Below are 15612 nucleotides of genomic sequence, written 5' to 3'. Positions count from 1 at the left end.
CACGAAGCGAGGTCTGCGGTCCCACACCCACCCCATCCCAGACCCAGCTGTCTTCAGTGCTTGTTCTCCGATCCACTGGCCCATAGGAGCCACTTCCCCCAAATTCCCCATTATGAGCCAGGAAGGCGGTCACCATTCCTTCAACTCCCTCCAAGTTGTTTATTTATTATTAAAAAGAAAAATATGCACATACATAAACCTGATCTCCCTCTACCACCCTTCCTTTACTCCCAGCAACTAGCTCCAAAATGTAAAAACATCCCTTGTCCTGCCTGGGGACTAAATTCCCACCTCCCCCCAGAGAAACAGAGAATAAGGAGTATGCAGGAGCCTTACTCCTTAAACTTCACTCAGTACCCTCAAAGAAAGAAGCGGGGACTGGGGGTTCAGAGAAATGAGAGGGGCCTTATATTCTAAAGGGGGCAAGAAGAGAGGTAAGGACCCTCACCCTCAAATAAGTGCTTAACCCCCACACTGTTTTTCCTTTACCAATTGCCCCAAGCCTGGGGATCTGGGAACTCAGCAACAGTCCCATTTGGTCACCCCTACCTCCCACCCCCCATCTCTAAGTCGGTGTAAGTTGCAGAGGTCAGGGGTGACTGAGGTAGAGGGGCCGACGGGAGGCCTGGTGGGCCTGGCTGGCTGTAGAAACTGGCAGGGGCCCACTTGTGGCATTGCCTGGGGTCGAGGATGGCTGCTTTCGGAGCGAGGGGGGCACCGTGGAGGTCTTGATGTGAATCACCCTGGTGTCCATGACCTCACACTCGATCTGCATCATCTCCTCGTAGTCCCCTGGGGCCCCCCGGCCTGACAGGGTCTCTGTGAGAAGGGGAGAATTAAGGAAGGGGGTGGTGGGCAGACAGAGAACAGCATCCAGAAGAGAGGAAGGGAGAGCAGTGGTGAGCAGGCATATCCATAGCAGGGGTTCAGTGAGGGGGTAGGGATGGAGTGAGTCCATGAGAAGGGATGGGGTAGGAAAAGAAAATGACATTGATGAGTCATAGGGGACACACATAATTGAGGTTACAGAGGAGAGGACATCAAAAGAAAAAAGGAGGTGAGTCTGGCAGTTCCTAACCTAGTCCCTCTGCCCACACCTACCCAAGCACCCTCACTAAGGGAGCACCCTCACCAAGGAGGGCCCTCACCAAGGGAGGATCTGCACTCTCACCTTCTTCCCCCATCAGCTCCGACATTTTTCTCTCTATCCATTTCCTGCTTCTTGTCACCCATCAAGTTTAGCATCTCTCTGCAATGTCACATTCCTCTCCCCATCTCCCCCTTAGCCTCTCATGTGGGATCTCCCTATCAGATCTTCTCTTCCCCCAATTTCAGTACCCCTCCCCACACCCAGGAGGGATAGAATTACCATTTGGGGCCATGGCAGGCATCACCAAGGACATCTTGGGCCGAGAGGTCTTGTTGTGGCTGATGGCTGGGAGCAGCAAGTGGTCCTGGGAAACAGAGGGGCCAGGCCAGGAGGGTGGAGGAAAAGATGCAGACAGGCTCCCCAGCCCTGCTCTGTAGTCTCAACTAGAAGATAGACTGCTAGACTGCTAGGGAACCCAGAGAGATGGGGATGGGGCAGGGAGAAGGAACTCACCCTTCGGAAGGACACAACATAAAATGTGTCTTCCCGTCGGTCAATTGCATCCAGGAACTCTGGCTGTGAACGGTCTGGGTGGCGATACAGCTGTAGTTGGCCCACAGAATCCCTAGGCAGGTGGGGAAACAGGATTTGGGAGGAATTTAGCCCAGTGTTCCCTGGGAAAGTGGGGAGAAAATGAGAGAAAAAGAGACAGGAGACCCCAGTGGATGAGGGAGGCATAATGCCATTGGTGGCAATGATGACAAACTCAGGGCAGTCTTGGGATACAGTTCTTTAGAGTGAAACCTCCCTTAATACTATATAAGCATCCCCTAGACTCACCTTTCTGGGGGCCCCAGTGGTTGGGTGGGGACTGCCTTAACTGGAGGAGACTTCTTCCATAGCTGCGACTTCTGGAAGGAGAAGTATCTAAGGATTTGAAGGGGGTAAAGGGAAAAAGGGAAAGAGACAGAAGGCCCCTGGAAGCTGGTGCCACCTCATACCCACCCTCCCACTTCCCCCAAACACTCCCTCAAACCTCTACAACAAGATGCTCACTCAACATCCCCCGGACATTTAGCCCTCCTCTTCAAGTGGCCTTTTAGAACCAGCCTTAGCCCCTCCTACCTGTCTCTCCTGTGCCCTCTGGGGGACCTTCCGCCGGCCCCTCTGGTGGCGCTGGACCCAGCCACTCAGCTCATCAGCAAGCCTGGGGAAGCAGAGGAGGATAACACCTCCGGGTCAGGTCAAGGCTTCCACTTCCATTGCCTGGACCCAGGAGGGAAAAGAGGGGGCAAGGAGAGCTGGAGCTTCCCCACACAAAGGCAGTCAGGCCGTCTGCGGAGGGGCCTCGGAGTGGGGAAGACGGCCCGGCTGTGACTCTCTCACACCTCAGAGATTCAGTTCGATTGAAGTGCCGGCAATCAGAGGAGAGGAAGAGCTGGTCCAGGTCTCTCAGCAGCAGCTCCCTGGTGCCCCCGAGGAAGGCTGTCAGGTTCCTGAAGGGAGGCAGGGAAGAGGCATCGATCAGAGACTGCGCAGCACTCCCCCACCATCAGAAAGACAATGATGGCAAGAGAACAACTCTGGCTCCCTTCAAAAAGAGAGGTAACTTTTGGGGAGAAGATACACTCAGCATCCCCAAAAGACAGAGGGCCCTCTCATCACCTGAAACTTGGCCGGCCTGCAGGACTGGGCTGGGACTCCTCGGGTCGCAGGGAGGAGCCCCGGAGGGCTTCAACTCCAAGAACTGACTCCTGTGCTGAGAACTCCAGCAAGTGTCGCTGGGGTCGAGGCTGCTCTCCACTCATCTGAGGAGAGACGTGAGCCGGGGGAGGCTCACTGATGCTATGGATAAGCAAGGAGAGAACATGAGGAGGAATTCCAGTTTTATCAAGGGCCTCGTCAAGAGCAAGGGCTCTGCAGCAGCCTGCCCAGATGGTAATCTGTTCCACTGGACTGAATCTCTCTGCCTGTGGGACAGGAATGGGAATACTCCTTACCTCACAGGGTCAGGAGACAAGAGAAAGGAGTGCTTAACCTAGAGTCTCAAACTCAGCGAGCACTTAACAGTTACGATTTTTATCCACGTTACCACCATCTACTCCAGGACATACCACTTAGGAGGGAAATGACTAAACAAGGCGGTACACCACAACTACTGAGGCCGCTAGGGCTGTCTGTATATAAGTGGAATGAATGGGGCTGTGCCAAAGCAGGCGATCAGGTGGCTAAGAGGGTGGGCTCCACCCAGAAGGTTCTGGCATGCAAGAGGCTCTCACCTGACAGGCCCAAAGTTGAAGGCAATGAAGAGAAGGAAGACCATGATGCAGACCACCTTCCTGTTTCCAGACCCTAACTTGAGCTCACTGTTCTAAGGTGCCAAGGAAGAGAGGGTGAGTTACCCAAAGGAGCCTGTATTCCTGCTGGTCTCCCAGGATCAGCCCAGTCTTACCTCTGCCAGCAGGGCCTCCAGCCGCCGCCGGAGGACAGCATTCTCCCGGTGGAGCTGCTGATTGTCAGCCAGCACGGCTTGCAGCCGAGCCTCCAGCCCCTGCAGATACTCTTTCTTTTTCCTCCGCGATTGGCAGGCGGACTCCCGGTTCTTGATCATTCGCTGCTGCCGCTTCAGTAGCTTGGTCTAGACACCCAGGTCAAAAGAGAATGAAATGGGTGGGAGAGGGGAGCTGTGCAGCACCCCAACTCCAGGGAGCAATTACCCAAAACTCACGTGGGCCATTCTCCTGCCTTCCTGACCAATACACAGCCAGAGACTGGCTTTTTCTCTCTACTAAAATGTTACAGGGAAGGGCCCTTCTCTCAATCCCTCCTGCTCCTGTTCCTCAGGACTAAGAGAAATTAGAGGAACCTCCTTCACCATGGTACCTGGTGGAATTTCAGTTCCTTTCCTTGGTGGGTGGTCTTCTCAATTCTCCTTTTTAGAGACCAAAGTTTCACCTTGCCAATTAAATATCAGTTCATCTAGCTTCCCACTAGGGGGCAGCCTCCCTCTTCTAACTACCACCACACCCAGAACACAGTATGATTCCCCTGCCTTCGATAACTGAGACTGCCCCCTTTCTCCACCCATAGTGATAGCAAACCTAAGGATCCTAAAATGACATGAGTTGGTACTCACATATAAACAAGGTCCACTCTGACCTTCAGGATCCTCTTACTGGCGTGCTTCCTCACTTTCTGCTCCCTCCTCCTTCCACAGTTCCCTTTCCCATGACAGACTTCCCCTTTCCCTTCCCATCACTAGCCCTGCTCCTCTCCTTGCCAGTACTTACATCCACTTCAGGTGGGCAGGAGTTCCCAGGCATAGGAGCCGGAACAATGCTCTTCCTCTCAGGCCGTGGAGCAGCAGGGGCTGGCCCCTCAGGCTGGACTCGAATAGCACCTTGGATGAGGACAACTGGGGACACTGGGGCAAATGAGCAGGAGAAGGAGATCAGAGATCTGTATGTCAGGCGGGGTCCTTGTGTCCAAACCCACAGCTGAGCACACAATGGTTGGTATCCTCAATGACTGTCAGCTCTTGTGAAGGTCAATCCAGCCCATTTCCTTCTCTCCCTCTTCAGTACCTGGGGGTGGCTGGACAAGGGGCTGCAAAAGGATGGTGGTGCTGGGAGGCACAGCTCTGGGTGGCATCGGGACAGTGGTTATCACCACAGGTTTGGGCTGCAGTGGTGGCTTCCGGGCCGGCAGGGCTTTGCCTGAAGGAAGGTGGAAGGAAAGAATGTCAGAGGACTACAGGCCTCTTGCCAGGGACCCCAGGTGTCAGGAGGCCCTATCACCTGAGGAGCCATCAGGGGATGTGCCCATGCTGATGTGGACAGTTCCAAGTGGGGGGCTTGGGACATCCTGCAGGAGACATGCTTGAGGGGATGGAGACTCTGTCTTCACTTCCAGTACCTCATCTCCTATAAAAACCTATGTGGAACATTCCAGAAGATATGTGAGTCGGGAGAAGAGTAGAGGAGACAGAGCTAAAGAAAAGAACGCTCTCATACACCTGAGAGTCAAGAGGAACTCACTGGAGTGCCTGGAGGGAGGAGGGGAAGTTGACGCTCACCTGGTTGGGGGTCTCAGCTGAGAGCAAGGAAGCCTCAGAGTTGATGGAGGACGATGGGGAGACAGGTTCTATCTTGGTCTGGACATCTGTAGGGTGGCAGGATGAGATAAACAGCCAGTTATCAGATGAACTCTGAAGGAGGAGAGTTAAGATGGGGAGATGGGAAACACGGTCATTTCTCTTCACACCTGAAAATAAAACTACTCTGGCTCAGGCAGGTTATCCAGGGGCTGAGGAGCCACGGGGCTGCTGATTTGCTGGCTCTCCTACTTCTTCACCCAGAACTTTCCTTTTTCCTTCAGTGGATTCTCTCCATTTTTTTCACCATTATTTTCAATGCCTTGCCTGTGCCTTTCTGCTTTTCCTTGTCTTCCTCAGACTTTGTCCATTTACATAGGGGAGACCCAAGCAGGGAGAGCCTCCATCATTCCTATGGGCCCAAATTCCTGTTGGATTTCCACTTCATCCTGGCCTAACGCTATCACACATCTCCATGCTGACAACTGCCTCATCTGCATCTCTACCTTGAACGGCTCCCCGTACACAGATTCTGACTCCCAAGTTGCTGCCAGTCACTTCCATTCTCATGCCCCACCATTCACCCAAATTCAACTGGCCTGAAACAGGACACACTGCTTGTCCCTTCATACAAATTCCCTTCCTAGTCTGCCAGCCTCCTAGGCACTGAACTGGGAAGCCTCAGTCACTCGGAGCTTTCATGGCTCCTCCATTAAAACCTACCTATGAGACTTGCTGATCACCCCATGTAGGTGAAATAAAACTCATCTGAGGGACAGACTCAGCCCCAAGGTTAACTGTCTGGTCTGTGACCTCTGGTCCATACCACTGTTTCTGGAACTTAACTATATGTCACCAATATTGCTATTTAAAATTTTTTAATTAATTTGTATTTTGGAATGGGTAATACAGTCATATGACACAAAATTCCAAAGGCACAAAGGGAACTTCAGTGAAAAGTGGATCTCCTTCCGTTCTTTGTCCACCAGCCACCCAGATCTCCTCCTCAGAGGTGACCGCTGTTTGAACTATTAGCCAGGTGTTAGAGCGTTCATGAGACTCTCCAAAAACAAGTGTTACATCTCATGCTTCATGCCTACCAAAGTGCTGGGTAAAGCAGAGGTCCCAAAAAATATCTACATAAGAGGGGAAAACATGATTTCACTTATGTGGGATCTAAGAAACAAAACAAATGAACAAACAAAACAGAAAGACTCACAGACACAGAGAACAGACTGGTGGTTGTGATATGGGGATGAGTGAAAAGGTGAAGAGGAAAAAAATTAATGGGAATGTTTGTCATCTTCCTCTGGGTGATGGTTACGTGAGTGTATATACCTGTCAAATGCATAAAGCTACGAGTCCCTTAGCAGGTTTCTCATCTGACCGTGCGGCCTCTGCATCTCTTCCCCATTCTCCACTCGTTCCTCACCTCCACTATGGACACGCACGTTCCTTTCACACACACGCCAGTCCCCACATTCTTCTTCTAATTTCTTTCTTTCCTTCAAAACTCAACTCAGGAAACCCTACTTCCAGGAGCACATTCCTGATGACGCCCCAATCAGTGATGTGACCCTCTTTATGAGTTTTCACAGCCCTCCGTGATGACCTCTGTCCTAGGACTGACTGGTACTTGTCTTTCTTCCCGCAACCACGCTACAGGATTCTCAGGTCAGTGTGGTGGTCACATTTTCTTCATCTTTGCATCCCCAGCACCTTGTTCAGGATCTGGCATGGAGTTGGTGATCATAAATATTTACTGGACAAACACATAAGAGTAACTAAACTTGGTAACACTTAAGAAACAGCACAAATAATGTTAATTGTAGAAGCTAGAAGTTGGGTATATGGTATCCAACTTATCTGTATGTTTGAAAAATGTTACAATAAAACGTTGTATGGAAAAGTAACAAAAAACTATGCCCTAAACTGTCCACAAATGTTTCAAAAAATGCAAAACAACAGGGAGTTAAATCATACAACAGGATACTAGGAACAAGAAGAAGAAAGATACTGCCCTTGCTGTGGTTTCCTACAATTCTCCCTCTCTCCTGGCCTCTTTCCTGGTTATCTACCATTTCTCCTCCCCACCTCTTCCTCCCTGTCCTGCAGCCTGCACCACCACTCCCATCAATACACACACGCATGTGTGCACATGCATGCACACTCTCTGCTGGGGATGGCAGCAGGTCATCATTACCTGTGGGATCATCAGAGATGGGGCCCACGCTGATCTGGATGGTTTCAAATGGGGATGTTGGATCATCTCCCAGGAGGCAGAGTGGGGGTGCCAAGGATTCCGTCTTTACAACTAACACCTCCCTTACACCGAGGGCCTGAGAGTGGGAGGCAGAAAGAAGAAAAGAAAACAAGGGATGTGTTGAGAGTTAAGGGCATGAACAAAAGCTTTAGAGCTTAAAAATCACCAGTTATTTGACATTCTGGTTTGAATGGTACTGAGCATCTCCCTAAGCTGAGTCTGGGGTTGGGGTGGAGGGTTTTAAGTCTCATGATTTCAAATATTGCCTTAGAGTGGACAACTTGGGAAAGAACAGTTCCAGAATTCTCAGCAGTTAACAACTCTTCCTAGCCTCACCATGGCTGCCATATATTTCATATAGTAAAAAAAACTCCATCTCCACTTCTAGACAATCTCACAGGAGATGTGGAAATGAGAATAATAAAGAAATGGCAAAAGCAGGAAAGAAGCACCCCCATTCCATGACTCACAGCACACAAATCACTTCCTTAGCACTTATGGGTGAAAGGAATGGAACGGAACAGAATCTCTGCCACAGATGGGAAGAAGGAGGGAGATGGATCTCACCTGTCTGGAGGACTCTGTGGAAAGATGTGATGATTCAGAACTGAGGGAGGAAGAGGAGCAGGGGGAGGATGGTTCAGACTTCACCTGAAGATCTGGAGGAAAAGGGGTTAGGAAAAAAACAGGAAGCAGAACCTGGTAAGTCCAAAAAATGTCCAAGGACATGGGGGCAAGGATCCCCTCATCAGGACATAGGGGAAGGAACATATATAAGAGATAAAGGGAAGAGCCATGCAGGGAATTATGTAGTTCCTGCGAAACAGTGGGAAGATAAGGGTTTCTGGAAGGAGGGAATCACACAGAGTATCTTACCTGGGAAAACAGCCAGGGAGTCCCAGGGAGGCTCAGGGGGACTGACATCCATCCCCACATCCAGGGAGTTGCTCTCAAACTGAGTAAGGGAGAACATTAGACAGCGGGAGTATGAAGAAAGCGTGGGTCCAGCCGAGCTCGGGGCTGGGGATGAGTCCTGGGTTCTGGGACCACTCCCACCCACCAAGGGTTAGAGACGAGGCGTGGGGCGGAATACCGGGACATCCTGCTCAGGGCAGCAGAAGAGCTGAGTCTGCTCCTCAGCCACTTCATCAAGACCGGTGTACAAGGTGCTGTCTACAAGAGATGCACAATGCAAGGGGGTCGTCCGGCAGCCCAGCCAACAGCTTCACACACAGCCATGGGCCTATCCCTCATTGGCTCAGCTCCGCCAGACCCACCACCCGCCCACTTGACGAGTGATGCACGCAAAGAACTTCAGCTCCTCCTTCTCCGACCCCGGAACAACTCGCCGTTTCCGCAGGGAGCGGAGGTATTCTCCCAGCTGCCGCATCCCCGGAAAGCACAACAAGCACCCCACACCCCCGCCCTTCTTCGGATGATGGGTTCCGTATTTGCCCAGCCTTCCTCTTCGGGCCTCCACTTCCTTCCTGCTTGACTTAGGGAGATAGTATGCCACCGCCCTCTCCCCTCCCCAAGGCCGCACTCCGCACACCCCAGTCGTCCGGGCTCAGCAAGTTGTCGGTGAAAAAACGCGTCGGATCCGCAATCTCACTGAGGAGCATGAGCTCCGCCATCTTTCCCCCCACCCCCCAACCACAAGACGGTTCCCAAGACCCGCCCTTCCCTATCATCTACTAATCGGTAGACTCTTAAAAAAGGTGGGCGTCCCGGAAGTTCTACCGACCAGTAAGAGACCTGGGTGCTGAGCACAGGACTCAATAGTTAAGAGAAGCTGTGAAGGCCGAGCCAATGAGAGCACGGCGGCGGGGGTAGGGGCGCTGTAGTTTGCGCATGCGCCAAACAGGACCCAGCGAGACAGCCTGGGAGATGTAGTCCCCAGGATATAAAGGTCCACCATCTCCCCCAGCCAGTACTAAGTTTAGAAGTTTAGACAACTTCTATTCATCTTCGGAGATGGATAAACCCCTCAAAAGGCAGCACACATGACCATATGGCTTTTAATGGTAAAAGAGGGAAAGAGGCGACAGAGACAACAGTCACTTTCCATGAAAGGGAGGTAAAATAAAAGCCGGGAATGGGATATGGACTTAAAGCAAAAGCTGGGAATGAAAAAGCTGGGAATGGGAAATGGACTGAAACCCTTCCTGTACGTTCCCCGCCGCCAAATCTCACAGAATAAACCACAATTCACAGGTTCCTATCGCTTAAGGTTTAACTTTTAATCAGCGAAACATCTTGCACAGACCCTTAGCCAGCCTTGCATCTTGTTTCTTCCCTTGAATGATCACCTTTCCCAGCTCCTCTTGGGCCGCTCGGTTTTTTGGGTCTACCGCCAGCACCTTCTTGAGGTCAGCAGTTGCTTTTTCCAGGTTCCCAAGGGCAGCCTGGGCAACCCCCCTTCGGTACAAGGCCTTTAAGTGGCCTGGTTCCCGTTCTAGCACTCGGTCACAGCTCCGGGCTGCCAGCTGGGGCTGCCCTAACAACAACTGACAGGCAGCCAGGTTAGCATGAAGGACAGTTCGGTCTGGAGAGCCAGGTGGGGGTAAAGTCAGCAGCAACCGAAGAGCCCGTCCATAGCATCGGGCAGCTCCTTCGGTGTTCCCAGTTCGAAATAATTCTGTGCCCCTTGTACGTTCTTCCCTAGCCAGAGCCTCCTTCTCGCTGGCCTCCAGTTCCCAAGAGTCTCGACCCTGAGTGAAGGAGGCCAGTGAGAGCCTGGCAGGAGGTCCAGAGTGCCCGGGAAGCTGAAGCTCTGCTTCCTCCTCTTGACACATGGACTCCAAACATTTCTCTATGAGCTCCCCCCAGGTTTCCTCCCTCCACGGGCCTAACCCCATAGTTAGCTCTGTCCAGCCGTCTGGCAGCCCTGACCCAAAAGGAAACCCAAAAGCCAGGACTCGGCAGTGGGAGCCCAGCTTGGGTTTGTCCAAGCCGTGGCCACGGACTATGATCTTCTTGACAAAGCTCCCATCAGGGCAGTACCACAGATCAGAAACTTGGAGGGGCTCTGGCATCTCACTGGATGCACCATGAGACTTATCAGAGTCTCCTTGAAGTCCAGCGGCCAGTTTTTCGGTCCCTGGAGGATTCTCAATAAATTGGCCATCTGGATCTGGGCTCACTCTTAGCTCAAGGATTTCAGTTGGCGGATCTCCGGGCTGCTGCCTAATCCGAGCAGTTGAATCAAGGTTCTCCTGGGGGTTCTTTTCCCATTGTTGCTGCAGTTGAGTGGTGTCTTCTCCCGCTGGACCGATTGGCGGCATCTCCATTTGGCTGCCTGGTCTTTTCCACCGTAGGTAAACAGTTTGGGTTGGAAAGTGATAGACCTTTCCTTTCAGGTCTGCACCTGAAAAAATCAAATCACTGATAATGGCAGGATTCTTATTTAGACTTCTTTCTCGTCCCTTCCCGTTCTCCTGGGACCCGAGACCCGGTCCTCAAAGTCCTCATATTTTTCTTTCCCTCCCAAAAACTGTCTGGCTCAGGCCTCAGTTCCTCCCAGAACTAACCCAGAACTATAAATTCCACAATTCTCTGCGGTTGGGGTATCCGCCCCGACTACGGACACCCGATGGAATCAAAAAGTACCTGGGTGGGCAAAGCGCCTAGCATTGTGGCAACAGCCAGGCCCTTCAAGTCACCTCTCCTTCCGAAGCTAAATGCTTACTGAGTAGGGTCCTTGGAGTCTTGCCCAAGACACAGAGGACACCCGGGAAGCCCCGGCAGCTGGGGAGAAACACTGATGGCTAACCCTGGAGCCTCCGAGACAGCGAATCTAGTCAAGTTCCGGCAGCCAATCGGGAGGAGGGAGAAGTTTGGTTAGCCCGCCTTGTGGACATGACATCATTTCCCCTCGCAACTGGGAAGCTCCAGGCCTTAGCAACCGAACTAGGCCGAATCGAGCCAAACGGAGGCGAGGGGTCCAGCTCATTGGGTTATTGAGAGTCAAAATCTCGGGAAGTCTTGGAGTGGACGCTGACAAATTAGGGACAGAGTGAGGAATGTTGGAACTGGTGGTGAATGATAGCGGCCGCAGACAAGTTCATTTATCCGGGGCCTCAAGCCCTCCTGTGATAATCTCCATATCGCTTTCTTATGGGCTACCAGCCGGAGTCAACCCGTCTGCTCCATCGCCCTTTCAGTCCAGGGTGCTGCAAGATTGACCCCAAAGCCTCTTTCCAACCGGCCCTATTCTCTTATAGGACCACTTGAGGCGTCGTGCCTTTTCCCTCATATTCATCATTGCCTTTCAAGCTTTTCTTCAAGAAGTCTTAGCGCTTTTCAAACTTTGATATGCAGATTTTGGGGAACTTGTTAAGTGTCTCAGGTTCTGATTTAGGCAGTCTGGGGCGGGGCCTGACATTCTGCATTTCTGACAAGCTCTTGGATGATGCTGATGCTGGTCCATGGGCCACACCTGGAACAGCATGATTCCTGTGAGTAAAATTGTAATATTTACAAAATATCTCGCCTGGCTTTAGTAAACTGCATATCAATAGGCGTTCAGAGGTGGAAAGAAGTATGGCTTTAGTGCATCATCATTCCTCAGGGGTGGAGAGAAGTTCATCTCCCTATCTATGGGTAAAGAGGGCTTATCTGTACTTGTGAGGTGAGGGGAGGGCCGGATTTTGGCTTCTGCTGGAGCAGGAAAGAGAGAAATGGCCCCAGACTGCAGTTTATAAGCAATAAACGAATTTTAAACTTCATTTCTCCCATGACTGATTTCGGTTTTTAGAGGTATTTTGCTCTGAGATTTCCTCTCCCCGGACTTCCAATTCCAAAATAACCTCACCCCATTCTCATCACCTCTTCCTTACTCTATAACCCTTCAGATCGCCCTATATTTTGCATATATGACTGGTAAAACCTGCACCACTGGGTTTATCAGTGGAAGACTGGTCCTCCTCCTAATGGTCCCTTTGTGATTCAACTTTGCTTGATCAGCTCCCTGCTTGGGCTGGGCCACCACAGCTTTTTAGGGAAGGAAAAAATCCTACCCTCAGTACCTCACTTTGGCTCCTTCTTCAGTTTGCTCTCTACCACCTTTCCATTGTACCCCAGACTACAAGGACCATGCCAGGACAGCCAGTAGGGAAGTTTCATCATTACACACAGACTTGTCAAAACAGTTCTTTCCTTGTTTTGTGTTGAGATTCAGATCACTAATCTAGACTTTTTCAAGTCCCGTTTCTGGGTTTTGTGCCAGAGTAACCTTAGTCCACTGCCACCCCCTCCCCCTATGACTAAATACTTTGATTCCTAGAGTTCCTCAGTTCCTATTGAAAATTAATCCACCTTTTCTCCCTCTTCCCCCGTTCTGTTTTTCAGATTTCTGGGAAAGGCAGGAAGTCTAGAATGAGTCACAAAAGGTTTGATTACACCCTAATCCCTGGACAAAGATTGTTAATTTATTTCATGTGTTCCTTAACTGAACTGGGCCACCCTTCAAACATCAGCTTCCCTCAAGAGGAATTTTACTCCGCTACAACTGTATTGCCTTGTAATGTTCTTTTATTCTTTTGTGTGTGTGTTTCTGTTCTAACAGACTCCACTGGGCAGGGAATTTGTCTCTGTATCTTATGCATTTCATCTCCTTCTCCATTCATTCAGTGAACAAGTATTTATTGAGTACCTGGTTTGTTGTAGGCAGCACGTGAGGAACTGGGGACACATAGATGAATGAGAAAGACACAGTCCCTGCTGTCATGAAATTGTGGTCTGGCCAAGTGGAATAAGTAATTACAGTGGTAGGACAAGAAATGTGAGATGCTCTGAGATATAACAAGGAGGGAGGTAATACTCCTTGAGGATGAGACATTTTTGCTGCCATCTACAAAATAAGCGTGACCTGAGACTTAGAGAACACACCTAAAGCCCCCAGATTGAGAAAGGTTGAATTACGTTGTCACCTTTGTCTCAGCTTATCCCATGTCACCATTGTGACTATAAAAACAGATATAACCATAGGCATAGAAACTCCTAAAAGGAATCCAAATCACTGAGAATGAAAATATTTTTGTTTTTGAGATGACTCATCAAAAGGAAAACACAAAATTTATGTTTTATAAGAAGACTCAGAAGTCCCCAGAGAAGACATCTATGAACCTTTGGATACCCTCAGGGCTCAGCTTGAGAAACACAGGACTAGGAAAAGCCGTGATGTGAAGGCTCAGAGGTGGGCAAGAGCACGGGCTCTCCCCCAAAGTGTCACTGTGGAAATGTTGCCTGACTCATACTGTTTGCCCTCTCCCAGTTCCCTGCCCCTTGAGTCTCAATATTCTGGGGGGCTCAGCTCTCTGGAGATAGTCACCAAGGAATCAGGAAGGAGGGAGACCAGCTAGGGGGGTTGTATCCCCCCAACTTGCCTAGAGAATATCGGATCTAAGGAAGACAGAAAAAAAGGATGACAAGTGAAGAATCGCTTATTTGTTGGGATAGAGGATTGGACTGGGGAGTGAGGAAGGAGCAAGGCCTCTCTCCTCTGTCTTTCCCCCAAAGATTTGAGAATGAGATGGAAAAAGAGCAGCATTGAGGGGAAGAGATGAAAAGGATCCATCTCCCAAGTACCTGGATTCAGTCCCATCCTCACTACAGGTGTCTGCTTCTCCCTCTCTTCCTATGGTATTGCAGGGACTAGCCTCACCAACACCAAATTGTATGGATGCAACTGGCATGTGACTTACTTTTTTTTTATATTAATCATTAATATACAACTTAATGTCGTTTTCAAATGTACATCACAGTGGTTCAACAGTGCCTGTGATCAACTTATATTGTGAATGCGAATTATTGTGCCCTTTAATTCCCCTCCCCTCCTCATCCCACCCCTCACACCCACCCCAACCCTTTTCCCTTGGTAACCACTAGTCACTCTTAGTGTCTATGAGTCTACTGCTGTTTGGCACATGACTTACTTTGTGCCTAAGACATTTCCCCAGCTCCAGGAAAGAGGGATGGGAGGAAACAGCACACAGAAACCTCTGGAAAGGGAGTTTATGGGAGACTCTGGGTTGAGAAAGCCAAAGAGACATCTGAAAGAATGGAAGGACTTGGGGAGGAGAGGGTCCACCCTGTTCTGAAACAATACTTCCCTCCTCCAAGTAATTATAGGGGCCACTTAATGCCTCACTGAAGATGAGTCTGAAGGAAAGCCCCGTATTTGACAAATTTGTGAGGATTTACCTGTAAGTGATTGATTGACACCCCACTCAGAGTCACTTCTTTCCTTCTTTCTTTCCGAGTCCCCTCCTCCCAGGAGGGCTCAGAGGCTCTGGCCATATTCTGCTACACTCCTTGCCCTATCCAATAGGAGAATTATTTTGCCCTCATTAAAAATCTAACCTGATGGCAGACCCCAAAAAGAGGCTCAGGAACTGATGCAAGATAATTTGTGAGAGGGTGTTTCTTTCATGTCTCCACACACACAAAACATGTGACACTTGCCCTGTAAAGGGATGAAGAAAGATTCTTTTTTTATTCATTCAGCAATCCTTACTGAGTACACAGAATTCATCAAGGAAACTTGGAGATAAATACACAGATCCTCCCCACCTTCCAGTCGTCTAGTAAGGGTAAGCTCTAGATGCAAGCATGAAAGTGGTAAGTAGCAGGCAAGTTATTTCCAACTGGGGGTAATCTGAAAAGGAGTCCAGAGGTTGAGCCTTGGAGGATGGCCAGAATTTTGACATGCAGAGGTTGAAGGATTTTATTGCAGGGGGAGGAAGCATCACAGGCAGGAGAGAAAAGGGAAGGAAAGGTACTTTATATCAATTATTATTCATCTCTAGTTTGTCTAACTCAGTTTTCCCAGGGAATTTCAATAACCGTTCGCACTGCTCTGTCACCAGGCATTAAGTTGTTTGGAAATTTTTACACCCTCCCATTCCCCTACATTCTATACTCACCACATGGGACCATACGCTGTACTTACTCTCTGCCATTTATCATCATCATGAGAGACAAAAATTCTCGATCTCCAAAGGTTGAATAAATGTTCCCTTCTGTTCAATTTTGATGGTTTCTGTGGTTTTTAGTTCTGCTGGAATTTACATAAAAATTGTTCCCCCCTCCTCTTTGCTACCAAAGCAGTTTGCTTGTGGGTCTCTTATAGGCTGGGTTTTCAGGAAGGAGGCACCAGTGAAAGGC

The 15612-nt window shown here is 49.9% G+C and overlaps 2 protein-coding genes across 4 annotated transcripts; both read right to left on the bottom strand.

Moving 5' to 3' along the window:
* Positions 1–135: 135 nt before the first annotated feature.
* Positions 136–9169, bottom strand: ATF6B (activating transcription factor 6 beta). Of its 2 annotated transcripts, XM_017654879.3 has the most exons (18): positions 8999–9169; positions 8540–8619; positions 8323–8401; positions 8014–8105; positions 7387–7522; positions 5166–5251; positions 4888–5023; positions 4675–4806; positions 4381–4514; positions 3543–3728; positions 3370–3461; positions 2756–2935; positions 2479–2586; positions 2216–2297; positions 1931–2001; positions 1604–1715; positions 1370–1454; positions 136–819 (listed from the first exon to the last, which is right to left on the bottom strand). In XM_017654879.3, the coding sequence occupies exons 1-18, from the start codon at positions 9135–9137 to the stop codon at positions 590–592; spliced, it is 2160 nt and encodes a 719-aa protein (XP_017510368.3). In that variant the 5' UTR covers positions 9138–9169; the 3' UTR covers positions 136–589. The 2 variants fall into 2 exon arrangements, with proteins under 2 accessions (XP_017510368.3, XP_017510369.3); XM_017654880.3 differs by lacking the exon at positions 8999–9169 and having other exon boundaries at positions 8507–8619.
* A 496-nt stretch (positions 9170–9665) lies between these two features.
* FKBPL (FKBP prolyl isomerase like) lies at positions 9666–11263 on the bottom strand. 2 transcript variants are annotated; one of them, XM_017654875.3, is made up of 2 exons: positions 11135–11263; positions 9666–10813 (listed from the first exon to the last, which is right to left on the bottom strand). In XM_017654875.3, the coding sequence occupies exon 2, from the start codon at positions 10734–10736 to the stop codon at positions 9690–9692; it is 1047 nt and encodes a 348-aa protein (XP_017510364.2). In that variant the 5' UTR covers positions 10737–10813; positions 11135–11263; the 3' UTR covers positions 9666–9689. The 2 variants fall into 2 exon arrangements, with proteins under 2 accessions (XP_017510364.2, XP_017510363.2); XM_017654874.3 differs by having other exon boundaries at positions 11056–11231.
* Between the last annotated feature and the right edge of the window lie 4349 nt (positions 11264–15612).

Source organism: Manis javanica, chromosome 16 (genome assembly GCF_040802235.1).
Source record: "Manis javanica isolate MJ-LG chromosome 16, MJ_LKY, whole genome shotgun sequence".
NCBI classification, from domain to species: domain Eukaryota; kingdom Metazoa; phylum Chordata; class Mammalia; order Pholidota; family Manidae; genus Manis; species Manis javanica.
This window is presented reverse-complemented; position numbering and strand designations above follow the sequence as displayed.

What these genes read in the sequence shown, in the direction of transcription:
- ATF6B (XM_017654879.3), bottom strand. Translation starts at nt 9,137, where the DNA reads ATGATAGGGAAGGGCGGGTCTTGGGAACCGTCTTGTGGTTGGGGGGTG. An exon ending in GCCCTGAGCAGGATGTCCCG is followed by an intron (nt 8,402 to 8,539) that starts GTATTCCGCCCC and finishes TCCCTTACTCAG; the next exon opens with TTTGAGAGCAACTCCCTGGA. An exon ending in CAGCTGAGACCCCCAACCAG is followed by an intron (nt 5,024 to 5,165) that starts GTGAGCGTCAAC and finishes TGTTCCACATAG; the next exon opens with GTTTTTATAGGAGATGAGGT.
- FKBPL (XM_017654875.3), bottom strand. Translation starts at nt 10,736, where the DNA reads ATGGAGATGCCGCCAATCGGTCCAGCGGGAGAAGACACCACTCAACTG.